The following is a 22,885-nucleotide window of genomic DNA, read 5'->3' as shown; positions in this document are numbered from 1 at the left end:
GCTTTCTAAATAATAACGTTACTCTTTTAGCGCGGTAACATAGATGGACATTTACTGCTTTTAGTAATTTAACAAAAATAAACACTTAAAAATAAGTAAAGTAGAAGAGTAACTAATAAATACCTAAAAATTGGGCCAGGCTGTTAATATCCATGGTCATTCAAAAGAGTTAATTTTCTGCTGTTACACCGTCGACGGAGTACCACGAGGCCTAACTTATCACAAACTAAAAACGAGACTTGAATTTCAGACCCCTCTGCGTTATTTGCAGCGATATATAGTATGGAATTGTCCCAGGTTATCGTATTGGTGTGTCTATATGTAGGTATCATATGATAGTGTTTCCGTTTGGAACTAGTGTTGATTGGTGTGTTCATCTACTATCGTGAAAGGGGAGATAATTCGATTTGAAACGCCATCTAGTGTGAGTATTCGTAATTGTGTATTGAAAGGGTACTTAATAGTGTTTCCGTTTTGTAGTGAAAATTAAATGTGACTGCAGTCACGGAGGTGGGCTGCATGTGTGAACTCGAAACCCGAGCGATGGAAGACGAGAAGGCGACGAATCAGCAGGTTCCGATGCGCATTAATTTGCATAAATGAGATTATGTAAGGACGGGGGTTAAGATGTTTGGGGGATTCGAGCCGTTAAGTTCTCGAGAACCGGATGGAACCTGGTTAGAGCGGAGAGTGTCGCTGAGAATCGAGTCCAGGTTTTTTTTTTTTCGATTAGAAGCTATTTCGGCAAGATTCGCCTGTGGATCGGGGATTACACTGGCCGAAATGTTATCTGAATTGATTTTTTTAAATAAGTTTTAAAATAAAGCTGGTGTATTGTTTTCTTTAGGGCGACAACTTTACCGTTTCACACTATAATATCCGCAATCTCGATATTTCTCCTTCTCTCTTAGCTACTTTTTTGTCCTTGACCTTTCCTCCTACCACTCCTAGCTTTACTCCCAACAAGAAACTTCAAACTTTTCTATCTTTCCTGGCATTAACCTTAGTAGCTGTAGCATGTTGCTGGTTCCAACGTTGCTCGTATAGCTACAACCACTGTCAATAATTTCTCTTTCTCACCCTGTGTACCTAAAACTAAACGGAACTTCCATGAGAAAAAGTTTTGTTTTGCTAGAACGACCTATATATGAACTAAAATACCGTGAGGCTGCTTCTTAGCCGACTACAACATTAAATTCACGAGTTCGACACTTTTTTGTTTTACCACAACAGGACTTTAGCTCGAGTTGCATAAGTAATAATCCATTAATAAGTAATAGTCGTTTTTTTATCAAGTTTAATATGAACAAATTTTTGTTGAGTTGACCTCGGATTTTGCTAAACTTCAACCATCCTTACCATTCATGATGGTTTTGTCTCACCGCCTACCTGATATACATTATTTCTCATCATAGAGTGGCTCTTTGGCCTTAATAACGATTTACTTAAAAATATATATATACCGCATCCTTCACACGATGGTTATTTATTCTATTCGTATTACTCTTTTAAACTTTTCTTTGTAACCTTATTTTTTTTTCGCTTCTTTGTTTATTCCAGCACTTAGGAATCCTGTGCAATTGGAATCCATAAAATTGTTTTTTGTATTAAAAACGTTTCATGTCCTGTTTGTGTAATCCAGCGTGAACAAGTACTTCAGCTCGAGTTGCATAAGTAATAACTCATTAACTTAGTGGGTAGTTTATGTAAAATTCGTGATTAAATATAATTAAAATTGTGCTCATTTTTTTACATTAAATCCTAATCCCTAACTGTGCACCGACAGAATATCATAATACTTAATTTGCTGCACCCCACCATAGCAAATAACCATACCAAATTCCAGCCAGATCAGTCGAATAGTTTCCCAAGAATTGTTGGAGCGAACAGATAGTCAAAGAGAAATATGATAGTGTTTATAGTGTTTTTGCTTACATTCTTGTAATCTAATTATAATCTGTGAAAATTCTACAGAATATGAAATATATTGGACCAACAGATATTTTCTAGTATTTATCTAACTATATTTTTTTCCATTTATAGGCAGTCACGGATCTATAGGTAAGTATTGATTATTAATTACTAGATTAAAATCCGTGCAAATTATCTTGTTAAATATTATCGATCTTTATGGTGATTATCTCCCTTGTTTTAGAACTCTCATTTGCATGTATAACTATACGTCTGTCTGTACGAATGGCATAATGCCATTGTGTAATATCACCGTTTTTATATAATTATCTGCCCTTGTAAAAAAAAAATTGAAATCCAATCAATATAATGTTTTAATGGTATTATACTATTGTGTACTATCACCGTTTAATATAATTATCTCCCCTTGTATCAAAAAATAATTAATATTCTAGATAATATTCTGCTTCTTTCTTTCTAGTTAATCTGTAGTTGCCTTTTTTTCTTTCTTGGCCTTCGAGCCAAGATCAAAGTGTAGTATCATCCAGTGAAATAAAATTAAACAAACGATGTTTTATAAAATTTTATGTTTACCAATTTATTTTATTGTTACACGAATGACCCGGTCTAAGCCGGGTTGACATGCTAGTATATATATGTGTATAGGTGTATATACACACACACATATATATATATATATATATATATATATATATATATATATATATATATATGTGTGTGTGTGTGTGTGTATAGGTGTATATACATATATGTATGTTCATGAATTAAAATGTGGCACGCGTCTGCGGATGAAATGTCAGAAATTGACAAGCTAAACGGGAATTGTTTCAATATTTCTCACAAATATAAACAAACCTTGTTATTGTTATGAAAAATGTAACAGAAAGGAATCTGGTTATGTGGATGTTTGAAAAAGATTGACAGGAAAAAGTGACAGAAGGAAAAAGATTGCAGTTGGAGATTTGATTGTCAACCGAGTGGACGCCACGATAATTCTCTCTGTCGCTCCCCCCACTCTCTCTCTCTATCTACCATAAGCAAGAACAACAGGAGAAATAAAAAACGGACTGTTGCTTACACCAATGGTTGTTGTGTTTTGAATTCTTAAAAAGGGTTTATAATATAACATTATTGTTTATAAAAAACACACACACGATATGATTTGAGAATCTTAAGTAGGACGACATCCGGTGAGATTGATGTATTTTGGTGAATAAGTACTTTAGCAAGAAGTAAGCATAAACTAGCAAAAGGATGACCAGAGACACCCCCTCCAATTTTCGAGTGGCCTTGTGGCTAATTTTTTGTTTATTTCTGTTTGTTGCAAACCTTTCAAAGTAAATAAAAAATATAAAACTCAAAGTGTAGTATATGGTCGCTTATTGTGCCCTTTGCTATATATTAGGTTGGTGGAGAAAAATGTTTTTGACATGAAGTCGAACGTAAAAAAACATTATTTTTGCACCAAAAATAGTTTTTTGACATGAGCGTCAAAAAACATTATTTTTGTACTGAAAAAACCCCTGTTCTTTGACATGAATTTGAACGTACGAAAAACAATATTTTTGCACCAAAGATTTTTTTTTGACATGAACGTCAAAAAACGACATTATTTTTGCACCAAAATTAATTTGACATCAAATTGTAACGTAACCCCCCCAAAAAAAACGAAATTATTTTTGAACCAAAAATAGTTTTTTGACATGAACATGAAAAAAAAAACAAAAAAAAAACGACATTATTCTTGCACCAACTTAATACATACCGTAGTGTTTTCGGTGGCACTGGTGTGTTCATCTAGTATCGTGATACGGAAGATAATTCGGTTTGAAACGCCATCTAGTGTGAGTATTTGTAATTTTGTATTGGAAGGGTAGTTAATTCTACAACCTCCTTCCTTAACAAAACTATATAACGGGGGAGAAGTAGATATTTTGCACTACTTATCGAACTATTTTTTTTTCTATTTATAGGCAATCAAGGATCTGGAGGTAAGTATTCAGTATTAATTATTAGATAAAATCTATGCAAATTATCTTGTTAAATATTATCGATCTTTATGGTTATTATATCTCATGTTTTAGAACTCTCTTTTGCATGTAAAACAATACGCTGTATGAATGGTATAATGCCATTGTGTAATATCTCCCCTTGTAAAAAGAAATCTGAAATCTAATCAATATAATGGTTTTATCACCGTTTAATATAATTACCTCCCCTTGTATAAAAAAGTTATTGATATTCTAGCTAATATTCTTCTTGTTGCTTTCTAGTTAATCTGTAGTTGCCTGTTTTCTTTCTTGGCCTTCGAACCAAGATCAAAGTGTAGTATCATCCAGTGAAATAAAATTAAACAAACGACGTTTTATAACATTTTATGTTTATCAATTTATTTTATTGTTTATAAAAAAAGCACACACACACACACATACACATACACACACACACGATGTGATTTGAGAATCTTAGTTAGGACAACATCCGGTGTGATTGCGGTATTGTGGTGAATGAGAACTTTAGCTAGGATAAAGCATGGACTAGCAAAAGTTCAGGGACGAAGATGACCATAGACACCCCCTCCGCAACTTTTGAGAGACTTTGTACATATTTTTTTTGTTTATTTTTGTTTTGTTGTAAAATTTTCAGAGTACATAAGAAATATAAAACTCAAAGTGTAGTATATGGTCGCTTGTTGTGTCTTTTAATCATTTAATTCCATCTATTCTCATTCCACTTTCTTCGTAGCGTCGAGATAAGTTATCACGCTTTTTTTTTTCGTTTTCGCCCCAACGATTCGGGTTCGAGCCTACCTCCACCCCAAAACTTTTTTCTTTTACACCGACAAACACCCGGGCAACGGGTCGGAAACGTAACCGTCTGTGATAGGGAATGAGATATAGAGAAGCTATGTGTTGTGGTACCAGCTGTGTCTGTGTAATTAGAGAATCCAAGCCATTTACCGTGGTTGACATTGAAGTCACCAAATACATGAACTTGTGCGCTAGTGTCGAGGGAAAGTGCTGTATGTATGCTGTCAGAGACTTTGTTTATTAGGGTACAGGCCTGGGTCGAGGGAGAGCGGTAGAGAAAATAAAAGTAACTAATGTTATGTTGCATGTTAAGTCTAAAGCACATAAAGGCTTGATCGTCAGATTCTAGTTTTGTTTCTCTAGTCAATAGGAGGGTGTTTCGAATATAGACTCCAAGTCCGTGTATATGTCTATCAGAGTCCTTACGGCAGAGTGGGAGATATCCGGGCATGTTAAAGTAGTTAGAGGGGATAGAGGAGTGTAGGTTAGTCTCACTTAGTGCTAAGATATCCGAGGTAATAAGGAGTCGTTTTTTTTTTTTGCGTCGTTATTTTTGCAAGTCATCGTATCGGTTGGACTGACTTCGCTTAATTTCAACGTTCCGAACTTCCGGTCGGACGCTGGAGACACCAGCAAAGATGTCAGGTTTTTTTTCCCTCCTTCGCGTTACGGGTTCGAGCCTACCTGCCTATTACCACCTTATTTATTTCTCTCTCCACCCAAACTGCCTACTGTTGTTTCGCCACCCCTCCCCGCTACTACCAATTTATTTTTAACTCAATCCCCTCCCCCGGGGTTCCTTACTCGATCCAGGCAACGACGGGTAACCCCTCTATTCGATGCCTCTGTTCAGTCTCGGAAGACAAAGGATACCCCCTGTAGGGGCAGCTGCGCGTGTAATTATGTGGCAAGAGTTGCGCAATCTCCAACCACATCTCTCATGAATCGGCACTGCTTGAGTCCAGTGGCAATGAAAAGGCCGAGATGAGCAGAGAGCACATACAACACCTAGAAGTCCCAAATGGTCACCCACCTGGTACTGGCCAGGTTCATCGTAGTTTGACTTCGGTGATTTGTCGAACGTGATTATGCCATATCCAAGTACGTCCAAGGATGGAATACTGCTACCATATCTGGGCAGGAGCTGCTAAAAATAGCCTATCCTGCCTTGACAGAGTACAAAATAGACTTCGTGGCTTAGTGAGGAATGTCCTTTTCTCTACCCTGCAACCTCTCTCCCACAGAAGAGACGTTGTGAGCCTATCCTTGTTTTATCGTTATTTCCATGGCAGGTGCTCGTCTGAACTCCAATCTCTGGTCTTCCCCTCGCCAATCCTTCACGAAAAACACCCGTCTAGCTGAATCAACTGTAAAAAATTTCCCCCACTCTTTATCTGTGCCTAAATCAAAACGCGGATTCCATGAACAAAGCTTCTTTCTTAGAACTGCACGCCTGTAGAACTCTGTCCCGTCTGCCTGCTTCCCACCTGACTACAACTTGGATGTCTTCAAGTCCAACGTTAACAAATTCCTAATGAACCGCCCCCTTAAGTAAACACTTCATCAAATCTCCACACTAACGTAATGTACTTGCAATAACCCTTATCCCTGAGTGGCTTCCGGGCCTTGATAAGTAGTGACCACTGTGTAAAAAAAAATATCCCTCTGTTATACCACTTTTTTTTAGAACAATTTTTAATCCATCCGGGGTTACTTACTACACATCCACACACCTGGGCAACGCCGGGTACTCTGGCTAGTTCTATATAAGTCTGCTTAATGATTATAATGGTACACTTGGTCGTGTCACGAACCATTTTCGGATGAGAGTGAAGCCACCAAATATGCAATTTAACAAATAAACGGATGAACTTTTTATAAATTTTACAACCTGTAATCCTGCGCCGAAAATTCTTCAACTAGTACATGTCTTTTACTTTGCTTCTATTTACAGGAACTGATCAAGGATCTAGCGGTAAGTGTTTATTTTAATTACTTATTTAAATCCATGCAATTATGAGGCGCGTAGACACAAGCACATATTTACATGAAATGATAAAGTTGTCGCCAAAAGGGAAACAACACTTTATTTTAAAACTTACATCTATTCAAGGTAGCCGCCTTCAGCCTCAATCACCTCCCCGATACGACTCCGGAACTGGGAGCATGCCTTTTCCACAAGTGCCAGCGGGAGCTCGGCGAATACTCGGCGGATGTCGGCGATCAGGCAAGATTTGTTGTTTTGGGAGGTCATGTTGGTGATGTTCCCTACCTATGACTAAACGAAGTAGTCCAGCGGGTTCTGGTCGAGGGAGCATTAAACCACTGTGCCGAACGCCGACGATTGTCGTAGAGGATCCACTGCTCATCACATGTCACAATTCGCTCGAGAAATTGGTCGTTTTTGTTGTGCAAAGGGACGATTATCGTTCAATTCATGCGGCACCCATTTATCCAACTTTTTTGACTTCCCTATTTGCTTTAAATGGCGAAAGTTGCCGACCTCGAGTTCAACAGTAACTTCTCGTATGGTTTTGCGAGGATCTTTCAAATGTTCGTTATCAAATGCAGTCGGCCAGCCGCGACCATCTTCATCTTCGAGGTTTTCGCCACCATTGCGAAATTTCTTGAACCACCATTGTGCCACACATTCGTTAGTGGTTCCTGGGCCAAGCGCATTATTGATATCACGAGCCCTAGCCAGCTTTTTGGCCTATTTTGAACTGGAGCAACAAAATCGTGCTGATTTAAATTTTGTCCATGCTGTCGAAAAGCCCGTAAAAATGAATGAAGAGATAGAGAACGGTAACGAATGCCACGTTTTGATGGAATGAAAAACGCACTTCAAAATGATATAAAACATGGCTATATATATATATATATATATATATATATATATATATATATATATATATATATATATATATATATATATATATATATATATATATCAATGAATTAATTCAAAAATCATTTATAAAAATAACATACGTGCGAAAACGAAAAGTTTAGTTATAAAACGAGTTATAAACATGTTTAGTAATAAAACGAGTTATAAACATGTTTAGTAATAAAACGAGTTATAAACATGTTTTGTAATACAACTAGTTATAGAGAGGTTTAGTAATAAAACGAGTTATAACCAAATTTTGTTATGAAACAAATTATAAATGAGTTTAATTATAAAATAATCGTTAGTGGTGGCTAGATTGGCTAGATGTTATGTATGAGGAGGGCTAAACAAGAACTTGTTTACATTTGTTGGTTGTTTTTGTTTTACGGCATATCAACCCTTTTCAGGTTATTTAATGCCGAATCCAGTGATTTTTAACAACGATTTTTTGATAGAGTATATTTGTTTTGTTATTTTAAGTCGGTTTCTATTTAACCCATAGTTGGGAGCCTAATAAGTACTACCGCTCCAGGTCAGAGTGGACCTGGGAGCAATGGCAATTAAAGGGTGGATTCACACTCCTCAAATCCCGCAAGCTGGGGCCTCACGATCGGATATAGTTTAAGGTAATATCCAGGACCACTTTATGTATGAAAACCAAAGAGGGGGAGGTATAACATATAAGAAATATTTGGAATCAAGTTTCCCTTTGCTGTTATTTCATTGGACTTGAAGGCTAGCATGTTGTATTTAACCGGGAAGCAGGACAACGGAACAGTGTTCCAGAGACTAGCAGTTTTGAGAAAAAAACTTAGTTAATGGGATCTGTGTTTAGATTTAAGCACAGTTAGAGGGTGGGAGAAAACATATACAGTGGTTGTAGCTAGTCGAGTGTTTTATGTGGAATGTTTGGCAAGGATGGACCATAAATTAAATCTCAGACGAGCATTACCCCCCCCACCAATAGTGATCGAGCAGAGATAGGCTCGCAACGTCTCTTCCGTTGAAAAAGGTTGCAGGGAAGAGAAAAGGGCATCACCTACTAAAATCACGTACACACACATATATATATATATATATATATATATATATATATATATATATATATATATATAGCTACTTAATTTATATCATATATATATATTTATATATCTATCTATATATTTATATTTAAACTAACATTAAAAAAAACCCACTAACCTAGATTCAAAACAGATTAAGAAACAATATATCCAGGCTAAATAGAGCACAAACAAAGGAACAGGTCAACCAGAGGTCAAATAGGCCTTTATCCTGTAAGTGCATGCTCATTGACTGATAGGAAGGGCACCGTGGATACTAGAAAGCTGATTGGCTAACTAAAATCTCAATAGAAGATGCGTATATAAAAACGACAAACAACCACAAAATTCGCGCATAAGCCTGAAGAGTCCTAGAGTGGAAGAAACGCGGAATATTCAGTGTAGCTTAATCGCCATATATATTTTATAACTTACTATATATATATAAATATACATATATATATATATATATATATATATATATATTGTTTTAACAAAAAACAAGACATCAAGGAATAGATTGATAGCCACAAATAGTGAATTTCATCGTTAGTTAAAATTGTTCTAAGACTATTCGGGCAAATTCAAACATTATGTCGTTTGAAAATTTACACAAGAATAATCTTTCATCAGACATATAGAATAAAAAAAACATTTTAACAATGGACTGTATTAAATCCATTTCCCTTATAAGAAAAAAACATGAGAAAATAATTTATCTACATCTCATCCTTCCAAAGTTTTTTTTAAAGATTTATTGTCAAAAACAATATATTAATGCTCAATTATGAAATATGATAATTTTGTAGATTACAGTTTAAAGTCATCTCTTTTTGGCTTAAAACTTATTGAACGATTACCGAATTTTCAATTATATAAACCCAGTAAAAATTCGGAATACTATAAATAAGGCTAATATATATATATATATATATATATATATATATATATATATATATATATATGATGAAAATAATGGAAATAGTATTCCGACAAAATAGAGAAAATAAAAAAGGAACAAACCGTATTATGTGTTCACCAACGTTTCGTCTTTATTTCACCGAGAGGAAGTCTCGAAATAAAGACGAAACGTTGGTGAACACATAATACGGTTTGTTCCTTTTTTATTTTCTCTCTCTCTCTCTCTCTCTCTCTCTCTCTATATATATATATATATATATATATATATATATATATATGTATATATAATATATATGGCGATTAAGCTACACTGAATATTTGGCGTTTCATCCACTCTAGGACTCTTCAGGCTTATGCGCGAATTCTGTGGTTGTTTGTCGTTTTTTTATATGCGCATCTTCTATTGAGATTTTAGTTAGCCAATCAGCTTTCTAGTATCCACCGCGCCCTTCCTATCAGCCAATGAGCATACATTTATCGGACAAAGGCCTATTTGACCTCTATGTGAGTAAATTAAGTAATTATATATATATATATATATATATCATAATTTAGGAATTTAAAATTTGTGATTTGAAAAAGTTAAATTTCAAATATAGAAATTTTATTGTATGCAAGACAAAGAATACAGTATAGTAAAATTTGGATTTGCACACCGGCAGATTTATTGTATTTCATAATTCTGAGTAATATATATATATATATATATATATATATATATATATATATATATATATATATATATATATATATATATATATACGTTTTATTTTTTTTATTACCGTATCTTTCTGTTAAATTACATTATTGTTTCAGCTACCCGGCCGTTTTTTTTTGGCCGTCTGTAGCATCCTCAGACTTTTACAGAAACCCAAGGATGCTACAGACGGCAAAAAACAAAACGAAAAAACACACACACACACACACACACACAAAAACGGCCGGGTAGCTGAAACAATAATATAACGTAACAGAAAGATACGGTAATAAAAAAAAACAAAAAAAAAAACGTATATTTGCTCTACGACAGTATTGAGCAATTTATTCTGGTTTTTATTAATTACCATTTCTACTATATATATATATATATATATATATATATATATATATACACTAGGAAATCTACCGGGCGTTGCCCGGTAATACATGTAATGTCAAATTGCTTAAATTAATAAAGTAAAAATGGAAATTGGGTCATGTTCATACGAGTACTAAGTTTTTTTTCTAAATAGTTTAATTCTTATACCTAAAAGAAAAAAAATACTCGAACTGAGATCGAAACCTTAAGACAATAAGTCAAGTACGATAACCATTAGGCCAGCTTGACAAGGTATTTAAAAATCTTTACCTACGTGATTGGTGAAGCGAGCCGGAGACACGTATGTTGACTTTACGTAGAGGTATCTTTTCATTTTCCCAGGCTTTAAATTCCTTGGATGCTGGAAGGACAAGAAGAAACGGGTCCTGAAACACAGAATGTCTGACGTCTCCAGTGTAAAGCAATGCGTTAATCGATGCAGACGGCGTGAATTTCTATATGCAGGAGTTGAGGTAAGTTAAAAAAAAGTGATGCTTGTATTATTTCTTTATTATTACTATCAGGTATGATTAAGATTAAGATGAAAATTCTTTCTTTGTAAATATCACTATGCTAATTACTATTACTATCTCTATCACTACTTTTATATAAAAGTCACGTTGCTCGAGCTCGGAGTATTATTAGCCAACGAGCAACGCCTTGGAAGCTAGTAGCAGTTAGCGATTTCCGAGAGAAAACTATGGTTTTAAATAATGATTCCACGGAAAGATACGTAAACGAGACACGACCTAAAGATGTAAATGTCTTCGAAGATATTACTCTATCTCCTAAATCAATTATTTCCGAATAAAACCTTGAAAAGTGTTCAGCGAACGTCTCCTTCTGTGAAAAGAGTTAGATAAACAGACGAAAAGATCAACGGTTAGTAATTACATGGCGACGACGAAGATCAGCGATGACGGAAAAATGAAATTTCAACACGTATATATATATATATATATATATATATATATATATATATATATATATATATACTAGCAAAAGTACCCGTCGTTGACTGGGATCACAAGCAGCCTACAGAAAATGAACTCAGATTTTTGAAAGTATGATAGGTTATGAAAAGGAAGGGTTGTAAATTTGGGTTGAATCTGTGGGTATCAAAACCAAAGCAAAATATGATGAAAGCAAAAATAAAATAGATAAACCCCATAATTAATTATACCATACCTGTTCGCGTTGAAACACTTATTACAATATTCTGTGGATCTATATTAAAAAACCTTGTTAAACTTTGTGACATATTTCCATTCTATGGAGCTCAGGCACGAACGAACACCCCATAATTTTATTATACCATATTTCTTCAAACTGAAACATTATCAAAGTATACTTACGCAGATAGATAAGAAAAGTTTTTACTAAAGTTTGTGCTTATTTCCATTCTATGGAGGCCAGGCGCGTACGCAGACCCCACAATTTTATTATACCATCCCTATTTAAGTTAAAACATACTTATCAAAGTATTATGTACATCTATATCAAAAACACTTGTAAACGTTTTTTTTTTTAACTTTTAAATTTTTTATTTCCATACTTTGTGGACCAGACGCGAACGCAGACCCCACAATTTTATTATACCATCCCTATTTAAGTTAAAACATACTTATCAAAGTATTATTATGTACATCTATATCAAAAACACTTGTAAACGTTTTTTTTTTAACTTTTAAATTTTTTATTTCCATACTTTGTGGACCAGACGCGAACGCAGACCCCACAATTTTATTATACCATCCCTATTTAAGTTAAAACATACTTATCAAAGTATTATTATGTACATCTATATCAAAAACACTTGTAAACGTTTTTTTTTTTTTAACTTTTAAATTTTTTATTTCCATACTTTGTGGACCAGACGCGAACGCAGACCCCACAATTTTATTATACCATCCCTATTTAAGTTAAAACATACTTATCAAAGTATTATTATGTACATCTATATCAAAAACACTTGTAAACGTTTTTTTTTTTTAACTTTTAAATTTTTTATTTCCATACTTTGTGGACCAGACGCGAACGCAGACCCCACAATTTATTATAACATCCCTATTTAAGTTAAAACATACTTATCAAAGTATTATTATGTACATCTATATCAAAAACACTTGTAAACGTTTTTTTGTTTTAATTTTTAAATTTTTTATTTCCATACTTTGTGGACCAGACGCGAACGCAGACCCCACAATTTTATTATACCATCCCTATTTAAGTTAAAACATACTTATCAAAGTATTATTATGTACATCTATATCAAAAACACTTGTAAACGTTTTTTTTTTTTAACTTTTAAATTTTTTATTTCCATACTTTGTGGACCAGACGCGAACGCAGACCCCACAATTTTATTATACCATCCCTATTTAAGTTAAAACATACTTATCAAAGTATTATTATGTACATCTATATCAAAAACACTTGTAAACGTTTTTTTTTTAAAACTTTTAAATTTTTTATTTCCATACTTTGTGGACCAGACGCGAACGCAGACCCCACAAATTTATTATACCATCCCTATTTAAGTTAAAACATACTTATCAAAGTATTATTATGTACATCTATATCAAAAACACTTGTAAACGTTTTTTTTTTTTTAACTTTTAAATTTTTTATTTCCATACTTTGTGGACCAGGTGCGAACGCAGACCCCACAATTTTATTATACCATCCCTATTTAAGTTAAAACATACTTATCAAAGTATTATTATGTACATCTATATCAAAAACACTTGTAAACGTTTTTTTTTTTTTAACTTTTAAATTTTTTATTTCCATACTTTGTGGACCAGGTGCGAACGCAGACCCCACAATTTTATTATACCACCCCTATTTAAGTTAAAACATACTTATCAAAGTATTATTATGTACATCTATATCAAAAACACTTGTAAACGTTTTTTTTTTTAACTTGTAAATTTTTTATTTCCATACTTTGTGGACCAGGTGCGAACGCAGACCCCACAATTTTATTATACCATCCCTATTTAAGTTAAAACATACTTATCAAAGTATTATTATGTACATCTATATCAAAAACACTTGTAAACGTTTTTTTTTTTTTAACTTTTAAATTTTTTATTTCCATACTTTGTGGACCAGGTGCGAACGCAGACCCCACAATTTTATTATACCATCCCTATTTAAGTTAAAACATACTTATCAAAGTATTATTATGTACATCTATATCAAAAACACTTGTAAACGTTTTTTTTTTTAAAACTTTTAAATTTTTTATTTCCATACTTTGTGGACCAGACGCGAACGCAGACCCCACAATTTTATTATACCATCCCTATTTAAGTTAAAACATACTTATCAAAGTATTATTATGTACATCTATATCAAAAACACTTGTAAACGTTTTTTTTTTTTTAACTTTTAAATTTTTTATTTCCATACTTTGTGGACCAGACGCGAACGCAGACCCCACAGTTTTATTATATCATCCCTATTTAAGTTAAAACATACTTATCAAAGTATTATTATGTACATCTATATCAAAAACACTTGTAAACGTTTTTTTTTTTTTAACTTTTAAATTTTTTATTTCCATACTTTGTGGACCAGACGCGAACGCAGACCCCACAATTTTATTATACCATCCCTATTTAAGTTAAAACATACTTATCAAAGTATTATTATGTACATCTATATCAAAAACACTTGTAAACGTTTTTTTTTTTTAATTTTTAAATTTTTTATTTCCATACTTTGTGGACCAGGTGCGAACGCAGACCCCACAATTTTATTATACCATCCCTATTTAAGTTAAAACATACTTATCAAAGTATTATTATGTACATCTATATCAAAAACACTTGTAAACGTTTTTTTTTTTTTAATTTTTAATTTTTTTAATTTCCATACTTTGTGGACCAGGTGCGAACGCAGACTCCACAATTTTAATTAACCACCGTTCTGCCAGATCAAACATACCCATTCCTGTGTCTCGATACATTTTCTATTATTATATGTAATCAGTTTTTTAAAATAATCATCCATATAGGAGCCTATTCGTGACCACACACACAAACAGACGTTCAGCTTTATATTATACACACACACACACACACACACACACACACACACACACATATATATATATATATATATATATATATATATATAATTGCTCAATGTACTAGATAGGGCAAACACACACACACACACACACAGATTCAGCTTTATATATAGATATATATAACTCAAATGACCTTGTAACGGGTGTTGCAACCCAACACCCGGTTTATGACTTCCGGTTGCGCATGCGTACTTGAACAAATAATCAACGTGACAATAAAACGCATTGTTTACTGTGTACGTTTACAGCGTCCCAATTGTTATATTTTTCGCGTTTAAATTATCAAATATATACAATTGTTAATACTTTCTGCATTTTTTTTTACATCATTCATTTGCGTATTACGTTTAAGTTATTTTAACGCAATTTTCTTAAAAATCAATCTGCTTTAACCAGTTGACAGCCATAAGAGCATTTTACAACGGCGATTAATCCATCGCCTCGCCCCTTTTTAAAAAATTTATTCTCCATTTTTTAATACACCTTTCTTAAAAAACATTCATACATTTTCTTCTACACTACCATCATAAATAAATAACCTCGAAAATGTTTTTTTTATTTGCGTTACTAATAATTAATCAACGCGACAATAAAACGCATTGTTTTACTATGTACGTTTTCAACTTCCGAATTGTTTTTTTTTTTTTCGCGTTTAAATTAAAAGATATATCAAAATTTGAATTTAAGTATTATGGTATCTGTTCCGTGCATATTTACCTATAAGTATGGCAAATCACTTATAATTCAATGGCTGTAATTTTTTTTTCAAAAATAAACAATTATGAACAGAACGACTCATAGAAATCTATCTATATTCTTTTCTCATTTTAATATACTTTCATAGAAATGTTTCTGTTATGTCAAAAAAACTTTTTTCTTTACGTCACAAGCGTCACGCTCATCCATTAATTCCATAGCTAACATGACATACTGACCCAACGGGCCACGGGTAGTTTAGTATATATATATAAGCAGGACTCAAACAGTTGTGAAAGCGGTTGCAGCAAGTGTCGTTGGAGCACCTAGAACAGGACGTGGCGCCCAAAAATGTCCTAGGCATCCACTGCAGCCAGGCAGTCTATCGTTGTAACGGTTCTTCGTGCTACCGGATCAAGATTTCGAAGGCTGAGAGAGTTGGTTTGCACCAGTATTATCAATATAAAACCTTCCGGCAACTCATCGCCGATTACCGATCTGTCTACGTACACCTTCAAGTTCCGCGGCGATGGAAACGTGGCGAAAGCAATAGGTGTAGGTGATCACTGGCGGTTGTAATCACAAACCCGCACGTAGACGGTCCATGGGCAAGTGGTCGCTCTTATTCCTGAATCTAATGGCAACAAGAGAGTTCGGACGCACGTATGGGCGACTGGGAAGTCTCTTTAGGAAAGCACTGCCCACCCTTGCACGAGGAAGTGCGTTAGGAAAGATGCCCCAGACAAATTCTTACATTTCTAGTGTCTGATACGCTGCGGTTAACGGACTCATCTTCATAGCGATCGAACAATAATGCAAAAAAGAAAACACAAAAGGATTATCCTTGGAGCATGGATGGTTGGTTGGTTGGTTGTTTTTGTTTTACGGCATATCAACCCTTTTCGGGTTATTTAATGCCGAATCCAAAGATTTTGAACAAAAATTTTTTTAAATAGAATATATTTGTTGTTTTCACGTCGTTTTCTATTTAACCCATAGTTGGGACCCTAACAGGTACTACCACTCCGGGTCAGAGTGGACCTGGGAGCAATGGTAATTAAAGGGTGGCTCCACACTCCCCAAAGCCCACAAATTGGGGCCTCACCACTGGATATAGTTTAAGGTCATATCCAGGACCTTGGAGCATGGAATTTCCGAACCTAATAGAATATAGTTATGACTTCAAGACCTGAAAGAACAGAGCGTTTGTCGAAAGGGAGCTCAAGGGTTAGCAGGTACATGCAGCCGCACTCAGTCTAATTATAGTTTTACCGTTTCTCAGGCAGATAAAGAGACAGACAAGGTCCGCATTACATTTTATATATATATATACATATATATATATATATATATATATATATATATATATATATATATATATATATATATATATAACACGGAAATTACATAATTGTCGATGCAATAATTTATTTCAACCTTATGGTATTTTCAAGCATCTAAACTAGACAATTACATTTTTGAATCCAAAATGTAATTGTCCATTATGACACTATATATATATATATATATATATATATATATATATATATATATAGTGTTATAACACTATATATATATATATATATATATATATATATATATAGTGTTATAATGGAATAATTCCAGGAGGAAATCCGGGTATGAGAGCTCAATGTGGTAAACAGAGCAATAACATAAAAATATAACACGGAAATTACATAATTGTCGATGCAATAATTTATTTCAACCTTATGGTATTTTCAAGCATCTAAATCAGACAATTACATTTTTGAATCCAAAATGTAATTGTCCATTATAACACTATATATATATATATATATATATATATATATATATATATAGTGTTATAATGGAATAATTGAATCCAAAATGTAATTGTCCATTATAACACTATATATATATATATATATATATATATATATATATATATATATATATATATATATATATATATAATGTTATAATGGAATAATTCCAGGAGGAAACAAAAAAACGGGCAGGTGAAATTATTAAAATTTCCTTAAGGCCTTATCGTCTGACCCTCTAAGAGGAAACGTCAGAATGATAAATTAAAAACTAAGAAACGAATGAGGAAAGAAGGGAATTTGGTTTCAGTGAGAAAAAAAAATTATAATAAAACAAACAAAAACATATCTCACTGTTCAGGTGGTTTTAAATCAATAAATATCTCCAACTGATGTTTCAAAATCTTTTGTCTACACAGGCTAGGTCGAGAGTTATTAATGACTAACGCCTCAATGATATTGAGATGATAGTTCGACCTCGCACTGTATAAAACAGAAAACCACCCATCGGAATATTGATCAGAACACCTATTTATACTCATCAGGTGATTACCGATGGCGGACTCATGAGCTTGGGAGTGCCCGGATGTTCTCGAAACCTGGTGTAGTCGAATATCCCGAGGGATATGTTGGGATATTCTCATTTCTAATATATATATTAATGAAAACAAAGGGATGTAGTGTTTACCTGATATACACAAAGGTAAACCTCAAACTAATATAAATAACTATATTTATATATAGAAAATGTAATACCAACCGAATTTTAAAAAAGCTCAATACGCAATAGAGAGTAGAGTTTATTATAATTTATTGTTCGACTGAATACTCCAAAAAACAATTTACAAAAATTGTAAATTATGTTTTGGAGTAATCAGTCGAACGAACAATAAATTATGATCGTAAAGTTCACCTTACGGTTTTAATTTTCTTTCTCTCTCTCTCATATATATATATATATATATATATATATATATATATATATATATATATATATATATATATATATATATATCATGGAAGGAACAAAGAAACGAACTTAAACCCATTTTTTTTTTTATTTTACCTCGTGTTATTAAAAAAAACATTGGAACCATGCTTTGTTTTCTCTCTACGAGAAAGGGTGTTTATTTCTAATCGTCTGATGCGGCCTCACCGGGAAATGCGTACGAGGCTGTCCAGGCATTGTTTTGCAGGCCAGAGTGCCTCTTCCTCGGGGCTGCTGATTTCTCAATCCCAACTTTCTTACCCTGGTGTCAGAGTTCTTGCAGTGAAAGAGGACTATATACCTTCATGCTGATCTCGCATTTATTATTACAGTGCCAATTCACTATTGAATATTATATTGTACCTAATATACAGTAGTGATTTCAAAAATTAAAAAAAAAAGGCCACGTTTTAATTTTTCTTCTCTCTCTCATATATATATATATATATATATATATATATATATATATATATATATATATGTATATATATATATATATATATATATATATATATATATATATATATATATATATATATATGTATATATATATATATATATATTCTATTCTACTACAGTATGTCTCGTTTAGTTATAGTTTGATAGAGAGCCTTTCTTAGACAGACAGACAGACAGACAGGCAAGGTCTTCTTTATATATATATATATATATATATATATATGTACACACACATACATATATATAGATATACTAGCATTTCAGTCCGGCGTTGCCCGGATGTTTGAATATGTTGAGCAAAAAAAAAAAAAAAAAGTAGTAGTAGGAAGGCAGGCTCGAACCCGTACCGCAAAGGAGGAAAAGAACGGGGTAAAACCTAACGTTCATGCTGTTACGACCACCGCCAAACCGGAAGCGACTTTTTTTAAAAATTAAGGCTAGACTATCTAAAGGAGAGGATAACTTTAAAAAATATCGGCGAAAAAAGTGAACCCCCCCCCTGTAAAAAAGTGCCTAGTTGAAGGGGAAGATATTAATGTTTTTAGCCAATTTTTCGATATTCGTCGTATGAAAGGTCGAACTTTAAACCGATGCTGATCTTGGTAAAATCCGTCGCCTCTATTGAAATTTTAAGGCAGACATGCAAACAGATATACATACATACATTTATATATTAGTAACTAAAAATTTTCGACCCAAACTGATAAAAAAGCTTGCCCTATCTCTGAATACATTTTATGTAAAATTTCAAATATTTAAACCTGAAATTGTCTGAGTAATTTGGAAGAGACCGCAGAGGTCAATTTTTAAAAAAACTTTGACCCCTATTATGACCCCTTAAAATGTATTGTTTTGGGCTCAAATCAAGTTATTAAGTTAGATCCATTTCCAAGGAAGCTATATCTAAAATTTCAAGTGTTTAAACCCAAAATTTTCGGAGTAGTTTGGTAGAGTTCTCAAAGGTCAACTCGTTGAACTTTGACCCCTTAATCGCCCTTAATTTCTGGCCAAAAATCGATCACATCGATTTTCCCAAATCTCAGTACACTGTATATCGAATTTCGAGTATGTAGAATAAAAATTGACAGAGTTATTGCGTAGGGAAATGTACACAGACACACACACACAGACACGTTCAATTTTATATACTACAACATGTTTCGTTTATATATATATATATATATATATATATATATATACAGAGTGACCTCCCCCCCCCCCCCAAAAAAAAACAGAGGACATTCAATTGTTTTTCTAAGCATTTTACAGTCAACGGAGAAAAAAAAGGCCAAAGACCCTAGTGTTTTAATGTGATGTTTTGAATATAATAAACTAGTTATTACCATTTCATTCGGACAAAACACTAAGAAACGGGGGCTAATTAGAGTTGGGGCCCGTTTATTTGGGTCACCCTATATATATATATCATTTCTAGTGTTACTTATTTATAATTTTATTGCTCTATTTTCCAATATGTATGCAATAACTTTGGTCGATATTTAATTTAATTAAAGTGAGTATTAATTACTAAACTCTTTCTTAAAATACGTAGTTTGGTAGAAACCTTTTCTCCTGCAGACAGACGGACAAGTCTGCTTTATATATATATATATATATATATATATATATATATATATATATATATATATATATAGAGAGAGAGAGAGAGAGAGAGAGAGAGATAGATAGATAGAGAGAGAGAGAGAGAGAGAGAGAGAGAGAGAGAGAGAGAGAGAGAGAGAGAGATAGAGAGAGTGCTCAAATGTAACCATTTATTTGTGGCCTTTTACTACAGTATGAACAACCTTTCTGGTGAACCTACTCGTAACGACACGAAGATTTCATGTTCCAAAAATCACCAAAATTTATCAAGTAAAATTTGTTTTTATTTAAGAAAATCAAATTTGGAGATTTGTAGCAATTAAGTATTATTCGCATTGACGAGGCCTTAATTTTTAAGAAGGGAAGTCATCAGAGGTGAATTTTTAATTCAGTAAAATATGGCGACAGGTCTTCTCTCACATCGAGCAAGTCATGATCAAATTACGTGATTTTTTAATATACCTTCTTTTTTTCCATTTCTGCATTTTCTTTAATTAAAATTTTAATTAAAAATGCAATGATCTTTAAACTAATAAAATAATAAAACTACTTGATTAAAATATATGATTTTTGGAATATGCCACCTTTTTTCCGTGAGGTTACGTGCATTGTAAAGACTTTTCTACGTTTTCTTTACTTTAAATGTTCATTAAAAGATGAAATTAGCGTAGGAAACGGCATGAATTATCGCCGTTGAATTTTGGCAAAATTTAAAACATGGCGACATTAAGCTCCTCCCATTCTGATTGTCGTAAAATTTTATTTTCTTAAATAAAAAAAATAAAATAAAATAAAGCTACTTTATTAAAATATATGATTTTTGGAATATGCCATACATCAACCTACGTTTTTGTTTATTTTATTTTTTATAGTACGGCAACCAGTGCTACTGCGGATCGTCATCATACGACATCTATGGAAAGAGTAAAAACTGTGAGATGCTATGCGATAACAACAGGGACTATTGCGGTGGATACTGGGCCATAAGCGTTTACCGAGCTTGTAAGTATAAAAACAAATAAATAAAAAATACAAATAAAACATAATTCGCCATTTGAAACAAAGTTCGAAACTATGGCTTCAAATAAACTACACTTTGTTAAACCATTGTTTTGTATGCGTTTTTACTAAATTATAATACCAATCAATGGGTAATTTTTGAGAGAATTTAAAGGCTGTGATTAAAATAAATAAATAAATAATTTTACCTGAATAATTAATAATTAATAATTTATATAATTAATAATAATTAATAATTTAAAATAGCGTACGAAACAATGGTCTCATAAATAACCTAACATTATAAGGACATTGTTTCGTATATTTGTTTTGTTAAATAATAATAACAAGAATTACTTGGATTGACAGCTGTAATTAAAACGAATAAATAATTTTATAAATCATTTTATGAAAATATTTAATTGCAACCTTTGAAACAGCGTACGAAACTATAGCTTAGTAAACAACATTACAATTATAAAGTCATCGTTTTATGCTTTCTTGTTTGATGATAATAGCAATTGGACCGGTTTAAAGGTGTAAAATCTTTGCAATTTTCACATTTGTTGCTTTGTTTTTAATTTTGGCTAGGACATTTTGTTTCGGACCGTTCTATTTTCAGCTAAAAAATTCAAACAAAATCTTCTGTTCCTGGAGTACGAAGTGTCTTCAATAGGCTTTCAGACTTTTTTCATATGCGCACTTTTATCGATAGTACACACATGAAACTCTAGTCCCGTTAAAGGTAATCTCCTCCGACTGTAATGGATTTGTTTTATCGTTCCAACAATTTCTGGAAGGCTTCTTTCTTAGAACTGCACGCCTGTGGAACTCTGTTCCGTCTGCCTGCTTCCCACCTGACTACAACCTGGATGTCTTCAATTCCAACGTTAACAAATTCCTAATGAACCACCTCCTTAAGTAAACACTTCATTAAATCTCTACACTAACGTACTGTACTTGCAATAACCCTTATACCTGAGTGGCTTCCGGGCCTTGATAAGTGGTGACCACCGTGTAAAAAAAAAAGGCTCTATGGAAGTCCTGCTGCGTGAGCGTGTTAATGACCCTTGTAACACAGCCTGTTTCATCTCCTCAATTGTCTCATAACGACAGCCTCTAAGGTTTGGGGGGGGGAAATAACCAAAAGTCAAAGGGAGCAAGGTCTGCTGTATGAGGAGGGTGATGAACTGTCTTGATGCCCATATTGGCCTTCCACATCTTCAGTTCCTCGCGACTAATTATGTGTACATTCCATACACTGAGATAAAACTACGAACTTATTGTCTCTATAGACACACGGCGGTCCTTACCCATGAAATTCTTTATTTGGCCAATCAATTCTAATGTTCTGACTTCCTTATTCCTCCACACCTATCGCAATCCATCACAGACTCCCTGACTTTCTTGAATCTCTTATGCCACAACCTGAAACATTCAATACGTTTCTGTGGCATTTTTTTTTCAAGTTTCAAACAGAATGTTATTGCATTTTCGAAATTCACCAGCTGTGACAATGAGGCTTTAATGGGGCGTATTCCA

At 33.2% G+C, this 22,885-nt stretch overlaps 1 protein-coding gene across 1 annotated transcript in view; it reads left to right on the top strand.

Annotated features, from left to right (window-relative positions):
- Nucleotides 1-22,885, top strand: part of LOC145269048 (uncharacterized) — an 80,860-nt gene that overhangs the window by 45,880 nt on the left and 12,095 nt on the right. The window contains exons 10-14 of the mRNA XM_080124650.1: nt 2,044-2,061; nt 3,906-3,923; nt 6,697-6,717; nt 11,038-11,168; nt 21,217-21,346. Coding sequence (XP_079980776.1) covers nt 2,044-2,061; nt 3,906-3,923; nt 6,697-6,717; nt 11,038-11,168; nt 21,217-21,346 — 318 coding nt within the window. The remainder of the gene's footprint in view (nt 1-2,043; nt 2,062-3,905; nt 3,924-6,696; nt 6,718-11,037; nt 11,169-21,216; nt 21,347-22,885) is intronic.

This window comes from Euprymna scolopes, chromosome 45, assembly GCF_053919585.1.
Source record: "Euprymna scolopes isolate OS-2025 chromosome 45, ASM5391958v1, whole genome shotgun sequence".
Classification (NCBI taxonomy): Eukaryota; Metazoa; Mollusca; class Cephalopoda; order Sepiida; family Sepiolidae; genus Euprymna; species Euprymna scolopes.
The sequence above is the reverse complement of the archived record's forward strand: the minus strand, read 5'-3'. Positions and strand labels throughout refer to the sequence as shown.